Consider the following 24,563-nt stretch of genomic DNA (forward strand, 5'->3'; position numbering starts at 1 on the left):
CTATTGGACAGATGGACAGTGTACCATGCTCTCTGTAGCCCACTGCAATCACTCCATAGTTATTATCAGTGGCCAATATGCAATGTACTACCCACATATTGACTGTTGCCTAGGCATGTGTGTGTGTGTGTGTGTGTGTGTGTGTGTGTGTGTGTGTGTGTGTGTGTGTGTGTGTGTGTGTGTGTATGATACATGGGTTGAGAGTGTGCACTGGGTAATACTGGGGTTGCTAACTGTGATTGCCTGGCCTTGATGTCACATGTATGGGTATGGATTTGCACCCCATCCTCTAAGCTATTTCACGTCTGTTATCCCTGTATGGTGGACATTGTGATATATACTAGAGCCACCATATAAGAAATTTGCCAAACCCACTCCCCATTGGGACCAGGTGTCACACACTCACACCTCCACACATGATACAAGTTGCAAAGACACACACAGACGCACACACACACACACACACACACACACACACACACACCTGTCATGTCTGGGAGTAGAACCCCTACCTAACTAGTTTATTACATCACAGCACTACGCAGTTGTAGTACATGCCAAGGAGATTACTGGAGTACTCTTTCCCCAAAGGTGGATATCACATTAGATGACATCAGCAGGATTGCCAAAGCAGGGCATTTGAATTGTAGTGAGTGTGACTAGCCTAAAATGCCATTGCTCCCTACACAGACAGTGACAAACACACAAATCACCCACAACCAACATGTGTGGGTATAGAACCCCTAACAGGGGTCTATATCACACTATAGCATGGACCTGTTATAAGATGCACCGCGGAGATTACTGGCAAACTCCTTCCCCAAAGGTGTATTTCACAATCAATGACATCAGCAGGATTGCCAAAGTATGGCTTTTGAAATGTACTGAGTGTGACTACCCTAAAAAGTATTGCTCCCTACACAGACTTTGAAACACACACAAAATATCTAGAACTGCCAAGGGTGGGAATAGAACTCTACCAGAGTTCTAAATCACACTACAGCAGTACACAGTTATGGCACACACTACTGAGATTACTGGGCTGCAGCCTTCACAGAGGTGTATTTCTGGGTGGATGACATCAGCAGCCTTGCCAAAGTTGAGTATTTGAATTGAAGGGAGTGTGACTACCCTAAAAAGGATGACTCGCTGCACAGACAGACACAGACACACAGTTACCAAGTCTGGGACTAGAACTCCTACCTAACTAGTATTTCACACTACAGCAGTATTCAGTTATGGGACGTGCCACAAAGATTAGTGAGCTACAACTCTCCCAAAGGTGTATTTCACAGTGGATGACCTCAGCAGGCTTGTCATAGTAGGGCTATGGGGAAGGCAGTTTGTGTACATGGGTTATAACCCATTCATCTAGGGGTTGACACGCCACATGCAGGAACACACAGGTAAGTGTATACAGCTGCTAGATGACTACTTACTTGTACAGTCATGTTGCACAGCTGGCACGTGCACCACATAGTCTGTAATGCTGACAGATACTGGTGGCTAGTATCTGCAGTGGGTGACATCTGAACCTCATATGGTTGTGGCCCTTTGGTTGTGTGCTGGGTGGGACAGGCCTGGATGGCTCCTTGTCACAGTCACCCTCTTCCACACATCTATGTACATCTACATTTGGCTTATTATAGTGTGTTGTCCTTACATATATGTCTGTATTCCTATCCACTGTGTGTGCAAGGCATGAGTGGTGCATACTGACGAGTGTCTGCACTAACAACTGCAAATGCCATATATGTCTGATTCACTGGTGTTTGCAGACATGACCTTCATGTGTTAAGCCTGTGAGCATGCCCAGTATGACCTTTCCGTATGTTGTTGACTGACATTGCCTTGATTTCTCTAAGTGTGTGAGCATGCCTATGCCCATCTGTATTTAATGTGTGGATCGAGTCCAGGTGGTCTGTACTGCAGTGTTGACCTTTGTGTTGTTCACCGCCAGGTAGCATGCTGTTTCTCTAGGGTATCCATCAAGCATTTGGCATTGACTGTTCCTACATTTCTGTATAGGACGGGGGGATCACCTGACTATTTCTACACAGGATTGGGGGGAACACCTGACTGTAACTACCTTTCTACATAGGATGGGGGGCACACCTGATTATTTCTACATTTCTACACAGGATTGGGGGAGCACACCTGACTGTTATTGCAGTACTATGTAGGATTGGGGGAGGCACACCTGTCTATTTCTACATTTCTACACAGGATTGGGGGAGCACACCTGACTGTTATTACATTACTATGTAGGATGGAGGGAGGCACACCTGACTATTTCTACATTTCTACACTGGATTGGGGGGCACACCTGACTGTTATTACATTCACATGTAGGATGGGGGGCACACCTGACTATTTCTACATTTCAACACAGGATGGGGGGCACACCTTATTGTTATTAAATTACTATGTAGGATGGTGGGAGGCACACCTGACTATTTCTACATTTCTACACAGGATTGGGGGAGGCACACCTGACTGTTATTACATTACTATGTAGGATGGGGGATACACCTGACACTTGTACACATTTGCTATGACTGCACTGGTATGTCAGGTACTCCATTTCATTCTGTATTCTTACCTATCATGCTGACTAGAGGCATACCAGTGTACTACAGATTTTAGCTTTGGCTGCCCTACATATTAGTGTCTGACTTCCTACCCTTCAGAACTAACATCACACTGCCTGACCGGCTATAGCCTGTCTGTGTAGGCCTGGGGGGAGGTTAACCATAGTCATCATTTAGGGGCCATAGCACAGGCTCTGTTTGGGTTTGTCTACAACTGTCCTGCTGGCTGAGACTGTTGTTGGGTATGTGAACCACCCTGACTGGCACGTGTGAGTCATTTGGACACACATGTTGCTCAGCACATTTCCTGCAGTGGGTTTTGTCACCCTGTGTAGTACTCACTACTATAGTGACTCCAGTATGTGTTACAGATGTCATGGTGCCACTATGGGTGTCTACTGTCTGCTGCCATAACATTCAGCCACCCAATTCCCTTGCATGCTCATATCTGTACCATAGATACAGGTAACGACACATTCTATTCCATTTGGCAATTGGTAAGTTGACTGACTTACCTTGAGGGTGTGCCAGACTTGCGGATGGTGCTGGAGGGCTGCCTATGTTGGATGCATAAAGTACACTCCCTATACATGGTTGAGCACAGGTAGTGTCATGTTTGGCATCCCTTTTACTGTATGTGTGTGTCAGAGAGAGATGCCATTCCCTGGGTCCTTACTGTGTCAGTGTATGAGCTATGCATTGTCTCTTTGCCGCAGCCTCAGCATACTGGGTACATCTCCATCTGTCTGCTGGGGCAGGCTTAAGTTGTTCCTCCTCTGAGTCACTCTGTGTCTGTGCAGGCCTTGGCATTGGTGGGGAAGTTGTGTGGCCCTGCCCTGTGCTGTTCCTGCTGCAGCTGTTTCTGCAGGATCATATTGTGTAGCATGGCACATACCATAACAATTTGGGTACATGTAGCTGGGGAGTACTGCAAGGCTCTACCGGATGTGTCCCGACACCAGAACCATGACCTGAGCATCCCAAACACATGCTCTATTATAAGTTTGGTCTGTGCATGTGCCTCATTATGGCATTCTTGTTCAGGTGTGTGTGCATTTCTGATGGGGGTCATCTTCCACGGCTCCAGTGTGTGTAACCAGCATCCCCCACTAGGTGACCGTAGGGGATGTTCTCATTGGCAAATCTCTGGTACAGCTGCATCAGATGCCATATGTGGGAATCGTCATAGCTTCCAGGGCAGCCAGCACACACATTCATTATAATGCCATGGGCATCATATACAACCTTGCAGTTGATGGAGGGGATTCCGCTGCGGTTGATGTAAGCCCTACTCTGATCACCAGGTGGTGCTTTGATGCATATGTGCATGCAGTCTATAGCACCCACTACATCAGAGTATTCTGCTATTTGGTGGAAGAGATGCATATTGCTGACCAACACCTCACGAGTGTTGAGGAAATATACATACTCACTGGCATGTGCTGACATGGTATCCAGGAACTGGTGGAATACTCTGGATGCTGATGCCTGTGGGATCCCCATGATAGCCCTAGTTGAGCTTTGGGAGGTACCTGTGGCTAGTATTCCTAGGCGTACACATACCTTGGTATCCACTGGGAGGGGTTCTCCTCGGTCAGTTTCGTGTGTCATGTGTGGCCAGCACAGCTCAACAATTTGTTGTAAGAGGTCTCTATCCACCCTATAGCGCTCCACTATCTCCAGCTCATGTAACCCCTGGTAGGTTACCGTGGGTCTGTACACTCTTCTCAGTCTCCTCACTGTGGGTTGATCGGCAGCATTCACATCCTCACCACCCTCAGCCTCTTACACATATTGTTCTATGCTGCCTACTGCAGCCCTTCTCATTTTGTAGGTTTATTTGTTAAAATTTCCCTGCTTGTATACATGGGTGGTGTAGATTGTCAGACAAACCAGAGGGGGAGGAGTTTGCATAGTTTATAGTTGTGTTCTGGGTTGAGCTGGTCTACTGCCTGTGTAATTGGCTGATTCTGATACATTTCACCTGTCAGCTAAGCTAGTTCTCCTTGATTACCTTCCTACTGCTGTTTTCCCTTTTCCCATTGTCTTCCTGTTTAAGCTCAGGTATGCGCCATGCAAACAGAGTGCTGAAATGTGCACAGTGCTGCTATTTCCTGGTTTAACTTCTGTTTTCTTCCTCTACGCGCCCACCCACATAGGCTTTGTAAAGAGTGCTAGGCGGGTTTAGACGCACCCCCAGCTTAGCTGTGCTAAGCTAGGAGCAAACCCAAGCCACAGGACTCCAATCCACTTACAGTATGCCTGACCACCCCCCCATGATGTCACCTAACTCCTAGGCTTGCACCAAGCTATTCCTACTCTTACACTGTTGGGACCTGACTCACATGCTGGGGAAAACTGGGATTCACTATTTTTCCCCTCATTTGCATAGGATTTCCTGCTAATGCATAGTTACATGTCTCACACTGAGCCTTCCCCCTGAGCAACCACTACTCACTGGCCATGTTGTCTTCTGCCTGCCATTGACTTGCATGGCAGAATACTGATTTTAGTTAGAATGCTTAATTTAGATTCATTTTGTTATTTCCCCCCCAATCCCATTTGCGTTTAAACAGCCGGGATCGGCTAAAAAAGAATTCAAGTTGATTTTTGTATTTATTTTACAGTTTGCAATGCCAATGGCCTTATACTTGGCCACTGGCATGCCTACTACATGATATGCAGCCTTTATTTGGAGCTGTCACAGTTTCATTTTGGATTTTGCAGAAATGTACTCGGTTACTAACCAAGTACATTTCTACAGATAGCACTAGTCCTGCATGAACTGTTGCAAGCTTCTTGCAAAATCACCTCATTTGCATAGATTTCTCCTGCAAATGGGGTGCTTTGCATACAGGGGCTTAGTCCGTGCAGGATTAGTGCAGGAGCACTCGTGCACACTCCTGCAGGCTATTCCTGGATTGCATGGCAGACATATTGCCTGCTTAAACTCCTGCACCGATCTTGCACGTTGTGCAAGCTATAGAGAATTCGGAGGATGATTTTATAATGAATAATTGTCAGTGAGGTTGACTGAAACATAATACATCAAATAAACTGATTAGCAGTTACCATTAACTGCCACTGAAATCATTGCAAAAAAAGTAAAATGCATAGAAAGTAAATCAAAAAACAGCTTAACCCCAGCCACTTGGAAATTAAATATATTAACTCCATAGAATATAAGTGTTGGTGTCCTGTGTTTTTTCGATATTATGAGATTCAATATTTTGAGTTTTCAATATTTTGAACTTTCAAGATTTTGGTCTCAGTCTTTTGGGATTCAGGATTTTGGGCTTTCAAGATTTTGAAGACAACTCATATATATATATATATATATATATATATATATATATATATATATATATATATAAAAACACACCTGCAATCTAATTGTATTTGTAACTGTGACTCCCCAGGCTAGTCTAACTCCATATACTTCTTGCTCACCCTGGAGAAGTACTGTTCCCTTATTTTCAGGCTTTAGTCTTCTCCTTATCTTGCAAGTGTCATACCTCATATCTATCTCTTCCTCTCAACAGTTTACTACTTCTTCTAAATAGAAACCCTTGGTGTATACTTTATATTATTATTATACTATATCATACTGAATGTTATTTTGATTATACAGTTTAAGGTGTTTCAGCTCAGTACCTGTACAGTGTATCATTTTCACTCTACTTTGTTGATGTACAGTTTGAAGTGTTATTATCCCAGTTTTTCATTTATGCAATATGAATAGTGTTTTCCTCTGTACCTGTGAAATTGTACTTTATTAATCTATGTTATATGTGGAGCTTTTCTTCCCTGGCCTTTACTGAAAATGGACTTGTTTCCAGCCAGACTTTCCTGGTAACCACATTTAAAAGAACAATAATAAATTAATAATAATAATAACAATAATAATAATATATAAGTCTCTATTAGAAGATCGAGTTTTCAGAAACTCAAAATTCACTTGGTCGAGATGAAGTTTTTTAAAACCCAAAGCTTTTGAATGGAGATTCAGGTACAGTGAGAATCAAGACATTTACCCTTTTCTCCACTGTAGTGCTATTTTGGAGTTCCTATATATAATTTGCAGAGGGTTTTGGAGGTGCAGGGGATGCTGCTCCCCTGCAAAAATGAAAAAAGGTAGGTGTTTGTGTTTTTTTTTTTGTGTTTCTTTTCAAGGTTGAGTTTTTGGAAACTCGTTCATATGGTCTCAACCATAGGAATTTCAAGTTTCTGAAAACTCAGTCTTCTATCACAGATCCATATATATATATATATATATATATATATATATATATATATATATATATATATATATATATAGATACACATCCATGGATCCCTATCAGATGACAGAAAATTCATATGACTGAAACTCATTTGACTGAGCCCATAAGACTGAAATTTCAAAATACTGAAAAATCACTTGACTGAAACACATAATACTGAAATCTTACAATGCTAAATTTCAACATACTTAATTGTAAAGTGGATGATATAAAACCAGAATAGGTAGGGGGGCTATGCCCCGCACAACTCCCAATGTGGGAGGCTGTGCCCTCATACCCCCCAACTATATATACTAATTCCAGGATCGCATAGTGCAATCCTGGAGTTACATCTATTCTGGTTTTATATCGTCCATTTTACAATTCAATATGTTGAAATTTAGCATTGTAAGATTTCAGTATTATGGGTTTCAGTCAAAATTTTTCAGTAGTTTGAAATTTCACTCGTATGGTCTCAGTCAAATGGGATTCAGACAAATGAAGTTTCTATCATCTGAGAGGGATCCATAAATATATATATATATATATATATATATATATATATATATATATGGGTCTACCTTAGTAGACCGAAATTCCATTTAATCGAATTTTACTTAACCGAGATGACAACACCAAAACCTTATTTCAACGCACATTCACATCACTGGAATTTTAATCTGGGAAAGGAGGCAGCTGGCCAGTATGGGGACATTTGCCCTTTTTCCCACTATAGTGTGATCTCAGAGTTGGTATATGTAGTTAGGGGGTGGTGTGGGGGGGTGAAGCCCCCCACTTGGGTGGGTTTGTCATGCTTTGGTGTGTTTGTTTTTTAATGTTGGCCAACTGCCTCCTTTCCCAGATTAAAATTCCCCTGTTGTGACCATTCACTGAAATAAGGTTTTGTAGGTTTCGGTGTTGTCATCTCGGTTAAGTAAGATTCAATTAAATGGAATTTTGGTCTATTGACGTACACCTATATATATATCTACACATAAATGTAGATATATATATATATATATATATATATATATATATATATATATATATATATATATATATATATACATATATATATATATATATATATATATATATATATATATGTGTGTGTGTGTGTCTGTGTGTCTGTGTGTGCCTGTGTGACTTAATACACCTGTATTTTTATATATAGTTGCATAACATTGTGATTAGCACTAATTGGAAGAATGCCAATTACCCAAAATACACAAATGTTCTATAAATATTTATAGCAGTGTCATGAAGAGTAAATTGTGAGTAGAATGATTCATCTTTAGAAGGAGTGTTTTGTTTTAATCTGTGCATGATTATATATGAACAGGAAGATATTTGGCCATATTAATAACATCAGGTTTTTTTAATGAGTTAGTGAATGAAATATAAAAAGAAGGCTGACAGAAGACCAGTCAGAAAGCAACTGCTTTTTTGGAAAAACACTGGGTGCCCAAAGCAGTGGCTTTGGGAGAGAGTTAATAAACCATTGTGCAGGAAAACCTTAGAGAAGAAGCTGGAAATTGTTACAAACAGAGGAATCTAAAAAGAGAGCGTTCAACACTGACTGCTTCCTAGAGTACAAGACTGTGTTTAAGATATTTGCTGTATGTGCAGTTTAACTATAAGACTTTGTTTTACTTGGAAGGCCATGTCCCATATTCATTTATATAATAAACTGCTTTATTATTTGCAAAGACTGGTGGCTTTAAACCTCTTTCATCTTTTGCATTAGTGGCCTCCAGTAGGCATTCTGTCACAAGGTATTAATGCCTAGGTCTTGATGCCTATTGCTGACAATATATGTATGTGTGTATTGATTGACTGATTGTTTGATTGATTGATTGATTGATTGTCACTTGATTACAAAGAAAGTCTGACAGGGTAGGTGCACATTTTCCATGGAGGCCTGGGATGAAAAGTAGCAGAATATTACAACAAATATTTTAAGAACAATAATTCTGTAATCTTCAAAAATAATACAAAAACTTCTATAGTTTAAATAAATATACCAAATTAGATATACTATTAAAACATTAGTTAAGAACTGATACAACCTATCTGATAATTATTTAAAAAGTAAAGAAATACTTTAGCCATTTTAGAGAAATTAAAGGTAAATTAGTATAATACAATCAGGACTTGCAATATGAAGTGAGAGAAAAAAATAGGGTTACAACATACAGTGTTTAGACAGAGAGTCAGAAAAGAGAAACTAATTGAAATAAAGAAGTGAGTAAAGCAGGGGGAGTAAGGAGGTATAAGGTATGAACACGTACTTGTTCATATTTAGGGATATAGTTTACCCTGGGGTTCAGCAAGATGAAAGACAGATTTTGGCTAGGAAGTCTTTCAAAATGGTTTTAAAGGACTGGAAGGAGAATATTGACCTGATGAATTTAGGTAAGGCTCAGGTCTTAACAACATGGCACAAGTACAGACCATGCCCAGGAGATTTTATGGGTTTCTGGACAGAGAGGAGTTTTTGATCAGTGGATTGTAATGACTGAGTGGGAACATAGTTGTGTAGTATGATATTTTGTACTGGGCAAGCAAATGGATGCTGAATAACTTTATAATGCAGTAAGAAGCTGTGTATATGTTAGTTGATGGGATAGTTATAACCAATTTAGTATTTTAGTGTATATAGTGATAGGTTCTGAAAGGGGTATTTGCTGCAAATTTGGTCTTTTTCATATTTTACTTTTTGTGATGTGTGGATATTTGTAAGGATGTGAGCACCACAATGTAGTAAGGTGAGGAGGTAAATAGTGCCAAGTTTAGTTTTACCTGCATTGGTGAGAATGTTTCTGCCTCTGTTAAGCATTCTTAGATTTTGGTGATTTTTTTAATGCAATTTTGTATAAGCAAGTCAAATTTAAGAGAATCATCTACTATTATTCCTAAGAATTTGCTATGAGAAGTTACTTCAATTGTTGTATTATTAAAAGAGGAACAGGATTTTACATTTTGTGTTTTCATGACAGAGGGATTTGGGAAGCATTTTTTGAGGGGTAGAGTTATGAGTTCCAAAGCCATGTTTCAGTGGCTGTTAAAGTTCCTGAGTAATTTTTTGGTTGTGGAGAATGTAATTGTAATCTCCACAATAAATATCAATAGAAAGAGAAAAAGAGAGTGAGGAAGAGAGCCTAATGATGTAATAGGAATTTTTGGTGCACTGCGTGTAGAGACATTGGCCAGTATGACAACAGTAGAGCAGTTACTACAAACCATAGTGGCTGGAGTTGAAGGGATGGTCATGGCAGCTTGGTTGATGGCTACCCCAAGAAAAATATCAGCATTAAAACAACTTATCTAGCATGGGGATCTCAATGTGTATCTTATAACCTTCAAGTAGTATGCCTGATAGGGAAGGGACCAGGCTTACTGGGTTACGGTCATATCAGTCCTGTTAAATGGAGAACTACTGAAAACCTTAATGGCCACAGAAGGGACTGATCATCAGTACTATGATAAAGTCAAAAGGACTTTACTTGCCATAGCTGGTTCTGTCTCACATATACAAGTTCAAAAGTAGCAAACAGCAAGATCACAATTATATAACAAAGTATATTATTGATTTATAGTTAGATCCAGAGGATCAACATAACAATAAAAGAAATAACAAAAATGATATCAGTTGCCAAATATAAAAAGCATTTACTTTGCCTGACTCTGTGGCAGTGAAGGATGGAGCCCTCACTGTGATTCAGGTGACTGGGGTTTGATTATCTGCCCCAGCACTGGATGGCCAGGTAGAGAGCAAGAAGAGTGAATGAGCATGGCCTACTCACCTCTTCTAAGAAGGACGGACAGAGCTCTGTGACCTCAATCTTACCTATTTACAAAAACAAGCCTTAGACAATCTCAGAAATGACCTCTCAATAGTTATAAGACCAGCTGATAAGGGAGGCCCCATAGTGATTTTAGACTCCACTAGATACATCAGTATGATGGATTCTATGTTAAGTGATGGAACATTCTATGGTAATATAAGCCTTTTAGAGGTTGGTACAAAAGTCTTCCAAGTCTATGACACTCTAGATGACCTCCATCGTAGTCATATTATTTCGGATACCCTATTTGAATATCTTAGAGTTAGGAATCCCTTGATACCAGTAATACAAGGCTTACCAAGATTCACAAGTCATTGACTTCCCTCCCTGAGACCTATTGTAGCAGGGCAAGGATGGCTAACTGAGCCTTTTTCTATTCTACTAGAATATTTTCTTAGACCTTTAGTGGATAGTAATAAATTTATCCTTAAAGATAGCAAACAGTTTTGCTTGACTTATATGAGTTTACTGCTACACTGAAAGATAGGGAACCATTTTTACTGGTTACACTTGACGTTACTAGTCTCTTCACTATGATTCCTAACCAAGAAGGTATGTTAATGTTTCAAAGATATATTCGTAGTAAATCTAATTTTGAAGAAGGGACAGTGGACCTACTTTCTTTATTTTTAGAGATTGTTCTTGAGAACAATATGTTTATTTTGGAAAGGAGATCTATATAGAAGATGGCGTAGCTATGGGCACTTCATGTGCCAATAGCTACCAACATTGTGATGGCAGACTGGGAGGAGAATTTCTTTTTCCATTAACTTTATTCCAGAAATATGTGGGTTACTACAGACGGTTCGTAGATGACCTCTTTTATCTGGAAAGGAGATGAAGCATCCCTTCTGGAATTCTTTGATTCCATTAATGGACTAACGGATTTCTTGAAATTTACTATTAATTATTCCAGTATTGAAATATCATTTCTAGATGTCCGCATAAATAGATTACCTAGTGGTTTATTAAATACATCAGTGTATAGGAAACCCTGTTTTAGGAATACACTGTTGCATCGACATAGTATGCACCCCAGATATGTTTTTGAGAACATTATGAAAGGGCAGTTTATGCGAGCATCAAGGTTGAACCCATGCCCCTCAGGACATTCCAAAGAGATTGAATCACTTACAAATAGATTTTTGGAACGTAAATATGTGATGAGAGACATAGATAGGAATAGGAATCAGGTTGACAAGTTGAGAGACACAGTGGCTAAACCTTATTTTTCAAGGAAAGAAGCATCTGAAGCAGTACCAGCTATCAGTAGGGGTGATAATGTTAAGTTGTCCTTATTTTACTCTAGAGATGTTGACAAGATCAAGGAGATAGTACATAGACATTGGGGAATCCTTGGATTGGATGACCAAATCTTAGAAGTAGTAGGTGATAATCCAAGGTTTGTCTATAAGAATAAACCCAATCTAAAAGGACCTTACGCCATCGCCCTTTAGTAGAACATGGTTACCAGAAACCAAGATCTGACCATAATACAATATCCTGTCAAAATTGTAATCAATGTCAATATATAGACAACAGTGACACTTTTAAACATCCGACAACACAAAAGATGTTTTACTTTAATACTGGCACCAATTGCACCAGCAATAATGTTGTATATATTGCTAAGTGTGTCTCTTGTCCGGTATTTTATGTAGGCAAGACTTGCAGACAACTTAGAGAACGTATAAGAGAACATGTTTACAACATTAGGATAGCATCTGATCATAATGCACTTGCCAGACATGTTAGAAATACAGGACCTGACCATTACTTTAACTTTAGTGTACTACAACAAGTTGAACCTAATCTCAGAGGTGGAGATGTTGATTCACATTTATTGAATGTGAACTGAGATGGATTGTCCGCCTTAGAGCGGACAAATTCTGGTGTCAATGATAGAGTCCAGGTTAAACCATTACTACGTAAGAAAAGGGTTTTTAGACCCCTACTTAGTTATTTCTCCCTTCCCATACACACGCCTACCTGTATCACCATTGTCTACTGAGGTGGATTGTCCCCTCTCTGAGCAGACATTTTCCCTGGTGTCATTGATGGAGTTCAGGTTTTACCTTTTACTGTGTAAGCAAAATGTTTTTAGATTACACACTTAGTTGCCTTCCCCCCCCCCTTTTTATACACATACCTACCTGCACTACTTTTTAATTCATGTACTATCATATATCTGAACCCTGTTGCACATATAGACTTATATAGACTTTTATGGAGCATTTTTATATAGTTACACTTGAATCAATCGTATTTTACCCCTTTTTTCCTCTTCATGCTACACTATGGATGTTTTATAACTTTTTATAACATTTCACTATCTTATTTTACATTTGTTTTAGGTCATAGATGTGTATTTATACTATGTCCTTCTGTATTATGATGAATAAACTATCTTAGCTTTTTAAATGTATTTTAGAAGTATATCAGAAGGATTTCTGTATATATGTAAATGAACTAGAGTTTAAGTCAATTAACTATGTCATGTGCACCAATGAACTTCTTCCATTGTATATTTAAATGCTTTGTTTTTAATGGCAGTTGTTGAAGTTTTGAAAAGCCATTTGGTGAAAGCGCTTAACTCTAGCTAGCTATTAAAGTTCTCGTTTGGATTATACTTTTGTGCGATTCTTTTTGGGTTGAAGAACCAGCTACACTTGCTTTACTTTGCAGCATACTACTTTTATGAGCTGAAAAAGCTGTTTTACTTTGGAAATAGAGGTTTGCTGTTTTTGTTTTTGTTATTTTACATTGGGAACTGGATTTTTTACTGCAAAGCCATTTCGCTCCTTTTTGTGGTTAATTTATTCATGATACACTGTCGTCTGAATTAGGAGCGTTTACCTTTTACTGCAAGCAACTTGTTGCCTGGTTAAATTAGATATACTATTAAAACATTAGTTAAGAACTGATACAACCTATCTGATAATTATTTAAAAAGTAAAGAAATACTTTAGCCATTTTAGAGAAATTAAAGGTAAATTAGTATAATACAATCAGGACTTGCAATATGAAGTGAGAGAAAAAAATAGGGTTACAACATACAGTGTTTAGACAGAGAGTCAGAAAAGAGAAACTAATTGAAATAAAGAAGTGAGTAAAGCAGGGGGAGTAAGGAGGTATAAGGTATGAACACGTACTTGTTCATATTTAGGGATATAGTTTACCCTGGGGTTCAGCAAGATGAAAGACAGATTTTGGCTAGGAAGTCTTTCAAAATGGTTTTAAAGGACTGGAAGGAGAATATTGACCTGATGAATTTAGGTAAGGCTCAGGTCTTAACAACATGGCACAAGTACAGACCATGCCCAGGAGATTTTATGGGTTTCTGGACAGAGAGGAGTTTTTGATCAGTGGATTGTAATGACTGAGTGGGAACATAGTTGTGTAGTATGATATTTTGTACTGGGCAAGCAAATGGATGCTGAATAACTTTATAATGCAGTAAGAAGCTGTGTATATGTTAGTTGATGGGATAGTTATAACCAATTTAGTATTTTAGTGTATATAGTGATAGGTTCTGAAAGGGGTGTTTGCTGCAAATTTAGTCTTTTTCATATTTTACTTTTTGTGATGTGTGGAGATTTGTAAGGATGTGAGAACCACAATGTAGTAAGGTGAGGAGGTAAATAGTACCAAGTTTAGTTTTACCTGCATTGGTGAGAATGTTTCTGCCTCTGTTAAGCATTCTTAGTTTTTGGTGATTTTTTTAATGCAATTTTGTATAAGCAAGTCAAATTTAAGAGAATCATCTACTATTATTCCTAAGAATTTGTTATGAGAAGTTACTTCAATTGTTGTTTTATTAAAAGAGGAACAGGATTTTACATTTTGTGTTTTCATGACAGAGGGATTTGGGAAGCATTTTTGAGGGATAGAGTTATGAGTTCCAAAGTCATGTTTCAGTGGCTGTTAAAGTTCCTGAGTAATTTTTTGGTTGTGGAGAATGTAATTGTTATCTCCACAATAAATATCAATAGAAAGAGAAAAAGAGAGTGAGGAAGAGAGCCTAATGATGTAATAGGAATTTTTAGGGCACTGCGTGTAGAGACATTGGCCAGTATCAGTAGAGCAGTTACTACAAACCATAGTGGCTGGAGTTGAAGGGATGGTCATGGCAGCTTGGTTGATGGCTACCCCAAGAAAAATATCAGCATTAAAACAACTTATCTAGCATGGGGATCTCAATGTGTATCTTATAACCTTCAAGTAATATGCCTGATAGGGAAGGGACCAGGCTTACTGGGTTACGATCATATCAGTCCTGTTAAATGGAGAACTACTGAAAACCTTCATGGCCACAGAAGGGACTGATCATCAATACTATGATAAAGTCAAAAGGACTTTACTTGCCATAGCTGGTTCTGTCTCACATATACAAGTTCAAAAGTAGCAAACAGCAAGATCACAATTATATAACATAAAGTATATTATTGATTTATAGTTAGATCCAGAGGATCAACATAATAATAAAAGAATTAACAAAAATGATATCAGTTGCCAAATATAAAAAGCATTTACTTTGCCTGACTCTGTGGCAGTGAAGGATGGAGCCCTCACTGTGATTCAGGTGACTGGGGTTTGATTATCTGCCCCAGCACTGGATGGCCAGGTAGAGAGCAAGAAGAGTAAATGAGCATGGCCTACTCACCTCTTCTAAGAAGGACGGACAGAGCTCTGTGACTGCTTGGACAGCAGATGGAGAAGTGAAATTTCCCTGGTGTAGAACAGGAAAACCACTTCATGTGTGTTAGAGTTGTGGCTGGGGCTGATAGCTTGCAAGCTTCCTTGTGGAAGTGAGAGGTAACTAGTGTGGTTAGTCCATTGCACAGCTTTCTTCTCCTACATAGCCTAGCACATGTGGGGAATTAGGCCATAAAAGGTAAAAACCTTCAAGTCATCTCTGGGAGCTGTATAAATGATGGTCCTCTCAGATTATTCTCACTCCAATGATGGGGGATGAATAAGCTGATTGGCTGGGACAGGGTTGATGACTGATAGTGTGGGCAAAAGTGAAAAAAGTCATTACCTGCTACTTTAAGAAAATAGTCATGTCAAACTGAATCTAAAACACTGAATGTTTTATTGGGCTAATAATAAGTCTGTTTCAATTAAATCATACATAAATTTGAGCAGTGTAGTCTGGTAGTAAATCACATGCCAGATATTGATAGCAATCAAAAATTAACAGCTGAAGACATATTCTGTTTTAAATGAGGACGCATTGGCCATATAGAATTTTTTTTCACAAGAAATAGTAAGACTGTTAAAACTGTGAAAACTATAACCTCTGAAAAATATGCCACTAGAGTTGCTATGCCTCTAAAATGTGATAAAGTATCTTCTAGCATGATTGAAATGTTTTTTAGTTACTGCTTAGTTGCCAAATTAATTGTGTGCAATGACATAATTGATGACAGAGAAAGGCAAGAACTGCTAAACTCATGAAGTATGGAAACACTTATAAATATTTATTATGTAATAGGAAATCTTACTAATACAGTGGTAGAAGTGGTGCACATTCAGTGTGATAAGAAATAGTATCCTATTTCTCAGAAAGAAATACAAACTGGATTTGGAAATGTGATGCATCCAGTAACTGACATTTCCAGTTCAACAAATCACATGATAATAAGGACAGACTTTACCACTATAAAGAGTTGTGGAGGCAATGTGCAGAATGTGCTTCTTTTGATAGACCACCCTATCAATTTCGGTGGGAAACCAGCAGATAAATAAGCCCAGAGTTGTGACTCTGACTATCTCAGAATAAGACATAGGAGCAACCACTAAATGCATTAATTACAGTGTATGAATTCAACAAACACCAAGGCATAGTCACAGAAAGCCCTAAAGGTACAAACACATGTCTAAGGCTATATAATTTAATGAAATATGTCAGAATACACCTCTATCAAAGTAGAATGCAAGAGCAGAACTACTAGAAGGAAGGACTTGGAAACTAAAATGCTGTAGCTTGAAAGTTTTAAACAGTAGACAGTAGAAGTGCCATTGCAACATGAAAATGTTGCAAAGCAGGAAGCTGAAGTAACTTGCAGAACAAAAGAGAAGGGAACATTACTAAAATAGTGCAGGCTAAGGTAGTGACATTAGGAGGTTGAAATTGCATTGATAATGCATTACTTTAGCTGTGTTCTACACTTTGTGTTAAGCTAAAACAGAAAGACTCAGCAATAGAGAATTCTAAGCAGCATGTGGGATTTCAGAGAGAGACATATAACAATACAAAATATTTTTCCAGTATAGCTAAAGCGAGAGAAACACTACTTGCTCAGAACTGTAAACCCATTTAAGTCACTAAGACAGAAACCTCAAATAAGGGGAGATTTAAAGGAATAGATAAATGTAAATAAGTTAAAATGTAAAACTAAGGATAGATCATTTGGCAAGAGAGATCAACCTAGAGAAAAAAGAAAATAAATTGAGAAAGCGGTGCTCGGTAACTCTGGTATAAAAGATGAGCCACACACACAGCAGAAAAGGCCAGGATATAAAGAAAGACAAGATAAACTTAAATATAAGCATAATTATAATCCTATAAAAACAAAACACAGGAGCCCAAATGAAAAGGAAGAGAGTTCAATGTATCATGTTTTTAAAGAAAGGAAACAAGAAAATTAAAAAAGGCAGATAGCAAATGACACTAAAAAATATTAGCATGACTTGGCTTTTCTTTAAGAAGAGTTAGACACTGATACCCTTGTGCCTGTTTTTGCAAAGGAGGAGGCATTGCCCTCTACCTTACGATAGATTGACCACAAGTAAACCCCATAGATAGGTTACTTTCAGATAAGCCAGCTGTATTTTAGAAAGGCACAGTAGGAAGATGACACTTCAAACAGAATTTGGGAAAATGTTGCTAAGGTTGTTGGAGAAGAAGCTGAAAAACATGTTCCTACTAATTATCTATATTTTGAATTATAAAATGATTTGTTATATGGAATAATTATAGATAAAGAAGAAGTAATATGCCAACAACTGGTCCCCAAGCCTTTTAAAAACCTATTGATGAGATTAGCACATAGCCATGTTCTGGGAAGCACCTAGGAATGGTCAAAGCAAACACAGATCATAGTGTAATTGTGCAGTCCCGAATGATGTTAATAAACTAATTTGAGAATGTTAGGTAATAACACACTGAAACATGCATGTCATATAATAGCTTATACATATTATTTGCTCTTAGCTGTGAACAGCAACATAAAAATGTTTGTCTTCCTTCTCTTGTCAGATTGATATTTTTGGGTAATGGCCAGTTTTTAAATTAAATCTTAATTATTCTGTGCTGAGAATAGCCCAATCATAAATCATTTGCATTTTTGGAAAAGGACTGAGTGTCCAAAACAGTGGCTCAGAACAGAGTATCAACCCAGTGAAAGAAAACCTTGGAGAAGAAGCAGGAAACTGTTTCTTTCAGAGGGATTCAGAGAAAGAGAATATTTCTCAGTAATACAAAATAGTCAAACCCTTGCTGTGCATTTAGTTGAACCACAAGAGTTTTTACTTTCATTTGTATATAACAAGGCTGTATTATTTTTTATAAAACTGGTGGTCTTAGCTACTTTATTGTTATACACACACACACACACACACACACACACACACACACACACACACACACACGCATATGTGCATACTCTTTGCCCTGAGGACAGTCACAGTGCTAGGAAGCTGACAAGGCAGAACAGAGTTACTTTTCCTCACCAGCAGTCTCAATCACAGCCTACAGGACCCACGTGTATTCCCAGGCAAGCTGTGCAATCTAATCTGTAGAACTTACCTTAATTCTGCATTTGAGTCTCTTCCCACTTAACCATGCCTGATACAATTTCCATAGAGATCAAGGCATCAGTATACCTCATCCATCAGCTGCAATGTGCTAGGGTTCTAATCCATGATCCTATTAAATGGGTGAAGTCTTCATCCTGTCACACACAACTCAGTAATTACTGCAAAGAAATCTTACTTCCAGTGCTTGTACACATAATATTAACTGCTTCTTGATCACTGCCCACTGTTTGTGGCCATAATAAAAGATGAGATGATACCTTTACTGGTAACTTGAAAGTTTTATTCCAGGACTCGTTTCTTACTGCATTATTACATTGTGGTAAAACTACTGCATCTCTGCTGCTACACTGATTCACTCTGAACACTCCCAGCTCTTACTCCCCTTATTTGTAATGAAGACCCATGATCCTTAAAGCTCTCCATCTGATGTAGCTGTTCACTTTTACCTGCATATAGCAATACTTACATACATACATATACACAACCTAATCACAGCATATATATTTTTGTATGAATCTGTGGTTAGTGATATTGAGAGTATAGTGTCAATAAAATTTATGAGCAATCAGCATGAAACTGTGCTCATTATTCTGTGAAATGGTACTGTGTACTGGTGTAATCTGTTTGCATCCTTCTGTCTCTGCATCAGTCTGTGTGTGTGTGGCGGGGGGTTAACAGCTGGAGTATGCATCTTTCATTGCTAGCAAGCTAACTCTCAGATATTTTAAATAGTCAAAAAATTGATTTTATATAAGCTCCAGCTGGTCTACAATGTCGATCGTCTACTAGTATTATAAGAAGCAAAACAGCTTCAGCATCATTTTGTCATCTGTATTGTCTGCTGTAGATGACTATCAGTCATTCACAGCCATTGAATATTCAATCATTGACTTACATGTGAGAGTCCTGCTTTCAGAAAATGTGCTGCACAGTTCCATCTGGGCATTCTTACAGTGTCTCAAGTACTTCACTGTGTAAATTGCAAGTGGCTGAACTATCCACGCAGTATGAGCAAGTGCTAACCAGCTTCTCAGTTTCATCAAATGACTGTCTCCATTGTGTAACTTCTGTGCACACCTCCACAGTACACAGACTCATATGGAAAGGCATTGATAACTGTTGTGATTTATAGGTCATAACATTTATCTACTAGGGTTAATTGTAGAAAAGAGAACCTGTTTCATTTTCAAATAATTGCTACAAACTTTCTATGCAGCTTACTGTGATTTCTACAATTTATCTATTTGTGCTACTTTGTACAGAAAAGTATACCAAGAACTAGAGCAAGTCTGCATTAGCAAAATTAAGTCAGCTACATACTTTAGATTTTTACTGACATAGCTGCTGAAAGCACACTACATATGTTAGATTACACATAACATCACCAACAAATCACCAGTGTTTTTAGAACTATCTTTTGGGGAGCACTTTTGGTACAACAGAGTAACAGAATGTAATGTAGGATTATATGAACAAGATAAATTTAGTAACAAATTGGGAAACCATGGCCCTATATCTTTTTCCAAATAGTACTTTTCTCCTTTCCATTCTAATATTCTTTGGTAGTAATATCTATACAGCTAAGAATTACAGATTACAAATATATAAGCACAGTGAAATGTGCATAGGTACATACCATGTATACTAGTATGTACATTTTGAAACAATCTGGAGACAAACCACATCATTTTTAACAGAAAACATGGACAGGTGCTCCTAGACTGAAGCATTTGAAAACAAGAAGACAGGTAAAGACTTCCATTATCTTTTAATTTAAATTGTGAATAAACAGTTTTGAGAATGTCAAGTACTAAAAAGGTGAAACATACATGTTGCAAAATAGCTTATGCAAATTATTTACTCCTTATTGTGGATGACAACATGAAGACCTTTGATGCCATTCTGCAATCAGATTGTCATTTTGGAGCAACAACCAGTTTTTAAGTTAAATCTTAACAAGGAGTCTTTGCTGTTTTCCTTTTCATAATGTATCACAGGATTTTAAGCACTAGACAAAATAATACTTACACAATACGATTTGAGACTTACTAGAACAATAAATCAACAAAGCAGACTTAGGCTATTACACTAACCACTGAAATCAGGTGATATTTGTAAACTTTAAATTGTGATGGCCATTAATATGCACATATTTTTTTCAAATGTGCTCTCACTTCAATTTCAGCAAATTGTTCAGCTTTGCATAATGTTAAAAAAATTAAAATAGAAACAGCATATTAATACCCCCACACACACACACACTAGCTACTGACTAGTAGATATACAGAGGATTAGGAGTATGCATCATGACCAAGGAATTATCACAGTTGCTTGCAAGTGTGCACCTTAACCTTATCAGCTGAGAAAAGGTGAATCAACTCATTGAACTCGTATAGGAAAACCTCACAAGGTGGCAATACTGACAGTGATTTCATGAATGAATCTCTTCAAATTCCATTCAAGCAAAACCCTCCACTTAAAACTATGTTGGCTTTTCACGGAAACAGTTTATTGGTGTGCTGGGTTGTTATGATCATAAAGCAGTATTTTGTCGGTTGCATACAGCCCTCTCCCTGCAGAGAAAGGGATGCCTTGTGCTTTTATACTAATAGTGTGCTTAGCTGAATGGTCATCTTCCACTGGCTTGCAAGTCCTACAATAGACACACACACACACACACACACACACACACACACACACACACACACACACACACACTTTCCATACTTTATGCTGTGTTTCTTACCTGTCGGCACTCAAAGCAGTAAGTGTAAAAACAGAAACGCCCACTGAAGTAAGTTGTATGACAGGGATGAGTTTGCAGCCCACAGTCCCTAACATCCACTCGTCAAAGAAATACTTTGAGGCATCAACTGGTACACAGGTCACCAACAGTAAGAGGTCGCCAGCAGCAAGGCTGGAGATAAAAATATTTGGTACACTTCTCATGGCACTGTTGGTGATAAATATTTTTATCAAGGTTATGTTCCCTAATAACCCCACTGTAATAATTATGATGTAGATAGAAGGGATCACACATCTGATAATAAAATCAATCGTTTTGTTGTCACTGCTTGGTGTTTCATCAGCCACGATCATGCATTCATCAAGTTTGCAGAGCTTTGTAAAATTAGTTAATTCCTCCTCGTTCATGTTACTCGTGACAGGGCTGCCTTTAAAGGGAGTCCAAAAATGTAGGTTTGCTCTTTTTGTCAAGTGCTGTGATTATGAAGTTAGGAAATTCACACCGGACATAAATTCCGTCTTGAAATGCCGGTGTCAAGACTGCTCGTGCTTTGGAACGTTTAGTTTAGTTTCCTTAAGTTACTCACAATTCCTTGTATGAATGGTTTCCAGTCGTACCTCTTCTCGGTCTCAACTCTACCCACAGGTTGATAATACATCCAAGATGAGAACTATCTGAGGCAAGCTGCTTCGCACCCGGCAATGTTCTAGTACCGTTTGCAAGTCAATCAACAGATGAAACTGAATTTTTCGGTGACTACAAGTGGATCTCTTAAATGAAGAAGCAATAAAACGTATATTAACACTGCTCAAGCGCTGTTTGTTTCTTGAAGTTTATGTGATGCAGGATTCAAACTGTTTTCGTTATGACTGTTGGAACTGACCTGACCTTCTTGAGTGGGTTTATTTGCTTTTTTACAGAAAGGTTGCCTGCCTAACATGTTACTGATTTTAATTAATTGTTTATCATTTTAGCCAGATTATTTTCAATGAAATTTAACTTTGTGCACTTGCTAGCCCAACAGCAAGAAGTCCTGCTTCTCTGGCTTCTTCAAACGTGTGAAATGTTTTCTCCCTCTGGTAGATATGCTAGATGGTCTTGTAAGTTGCAGAACTAAGTCTCCTTACTGAAGTGGAAGCACAGACCGTGCAGCGGGGCTTTAGCATCTAACTGACTCGTGGCAGCCTACGAGTGGGAGGAGCTATCCAAGGTACTGAAAGGCACCGAGGCAAATGCTCTAGTCTGCTCCTTACATTCGTGACAACATAGGACTCAAAAAAGCATACGACTTCGGATTTCATCAGTCATCGGTCCGGGTTAAAACTAAAAAAAAAAGATAAAACATGGCAATTAGGTTAGTTTTAAACTCATTTTACTCGGATTCGGAATTTTAGGCTTCCCAACTTGAATTAAACTAAATGGGTATTAATTCTTTGCTCAGGATGTTAATGTTGTCTGCTGGAAACTAAAAGTATTGCAGTAATGCTTAGTAAGGAAGGCAGAGAGCTACCGTGGAACAACTTTTTTTCTTATATATGGCAAGAAGATTCCGAGAAACGTCATTTGACTACAGCGACCAAAACCGAACAAAGATCCCGTGTACCAATCAAAAAAAAAAAAAAAAAAAACTGCGTCCCGTGTCTCATTGGTTTTATGGAATATCAAAACTGAAAAATAAATCTGTTATTAAGAAATATGAATAATGTTGAGGTACCAAATGGATGTGAGTGTAGTGTTCACAGTTAAATAAGCGTTTTTTTCACTAAAAGAGGCGTGAGCATGCATTCTGCAAGGCTCACAATACCGTTAACAGCCTTAATGAGAAAGTTAAGAAAAAATGATAAAAAAGACTAAGCTGAGAGCAACGTTGTTACTGGAGAGAAGCAAATGCATCTCGGCAGCTAATATTTTTACCTCATATACACTCTCATACGATAGCTTGTTAGTATCTTATGTATGCAACCAGATATGCATCACAGGGTCCACGGACTATAAACCGTAATAAAGAAGAATGCACCTGTAGTAAATCAGTTGTTCGATTTGCTGATCCATCCATAAGTTTTTTTTTTTTTTTTAATTTATGCTTACTTACTCAATCTAAATATAAAACGTGTACTATCAGCTGAAGAAAAACAAAATGCTGCCCTTCAGAAGTAAATGTGTGCACATCATTTCTTCGGAGAGTCTCCCTTACCCTCTTACCTTATGATAAATTAATATGTTTGCGAGTATGAAATACCTTAAAGGTAATGAAAAGCCATCTTATGGAATGTAAATATCTTAATATATGCAAAGATATAGATGCAAGCTGTCATAAAATAAATCTGGAATATACACAGGTTTATATTATTGCCCATTTATTGTCAGAGGTAATACGAAATTGCATCCATATTTATGGTAAACACAAAATGCAGCTGACTATACCAAAAAGTCTTAACATGTATTTCAAGCGCTTTGTAACCTTATCTTTCAGAGTTAATAAGAATGATGGCAACTCTCCTCCAGAAGTATCATTCCTCAGTCTAAAAGTTGATAGTAATGTTGCTTTGTTGAGACTGAATTAGATCAGAATAGCTGAACGTATAAAATGAATGCTGCCTGCCACAATAAAACATGTATCTGCCAACTAAAGTGCAAGCTCTACATTTCGGTTAGTGGCTCCCGTTTTCCAAAGTATATTGGTTCTACCCCAGGGTGCAGTGAGGTTCACCTTCCCCAATTATGCACCCAATCTCTCCAACTAATACAAACATTTTCTGATATCACACTTATGGCTGGGGTGGGGGGCGGGGGTGAGTCCTAATATTTGCAATTACTTCACAGGATGTCAAACAACTGCTGCCCGATTTTAAGATTGACACACTGAGAGAAAACAATCTTAGGTTTAAGCGTGACTGGTTAATAAACTAGCAATTTGTAATTAAAGTCCATTGGTTAAATGTCTGGGTATAAAATTGTCAACATGGTAGGTGTGTTTAGAATAACTATCTAATTAACGTTCTACATAAAGATCACAGTACGCCGAAAGAATGCAAAAAAAAAAATTCTACAACGAATTCACACCATAGCTTGTCAGCCTGCAGAGGTCTAAGAAAAAATGTACGGATCCCTTGAAGATGGACTTGAAAAGGACTACTGGCGCGATTATTCGCTAAATTAATTCAATTATCACTCTCGTTTGCTTCTTAATATATTTATCATAGCAAATTATAGACTTGGAATCGGAATTAATGCAACCAGAGTAATAACAAGCACTATCCGGTTGTGGCTAGCGACTTCAAAGCAAGGGGGT

General features: G+C 38.2%; 1 protein-coding gene across 2 annotated transcripts in view; it reads right to left on the reverse strand.

Moving 5' to 3' along the window:
- The window catches only part of NMBR (neuromedin B receptor), a 1,115,605-nt gene extending 1,092,969 nt beyond the window's left edge, over positions 1-22,636 (reverse strand). The window contains exon 1 of one of the 2 annotated variants that reach the window (XM_044058313.1): positions 21,272-22,636. In XM_044058313.1, the coding sequence (XP_043914248.1) occupies positions 21,272-21,678 (407 nt within the window). In that variant the 5' untranslated portion in view covers positions 21,679-22,636. The remainder of the gene's footprint in view (positions 1-21,271) is intronic. The other variant, XM_044058231.1, reaches the window with a different exon arrangement.
- Positions 22,637-24,563: the final 1,927 nt, after the last annotated feature.

Source organism: Protopterus annectens, chromosome 1.part0, assembly GCF_019279795.1.
Source record: "Protopterus annectens isolate FY-2018-M chromosome 1.part0, PAN1.0, whole genome shotgun sequence".
In the NCBI taxonomy this organism is placed as follows: domain Eukaryota; kingdom Metazoa; phylum Chordata; order Ceratodontiformes; family Protopteridae; genus Protopterus; species Protopterus annectens.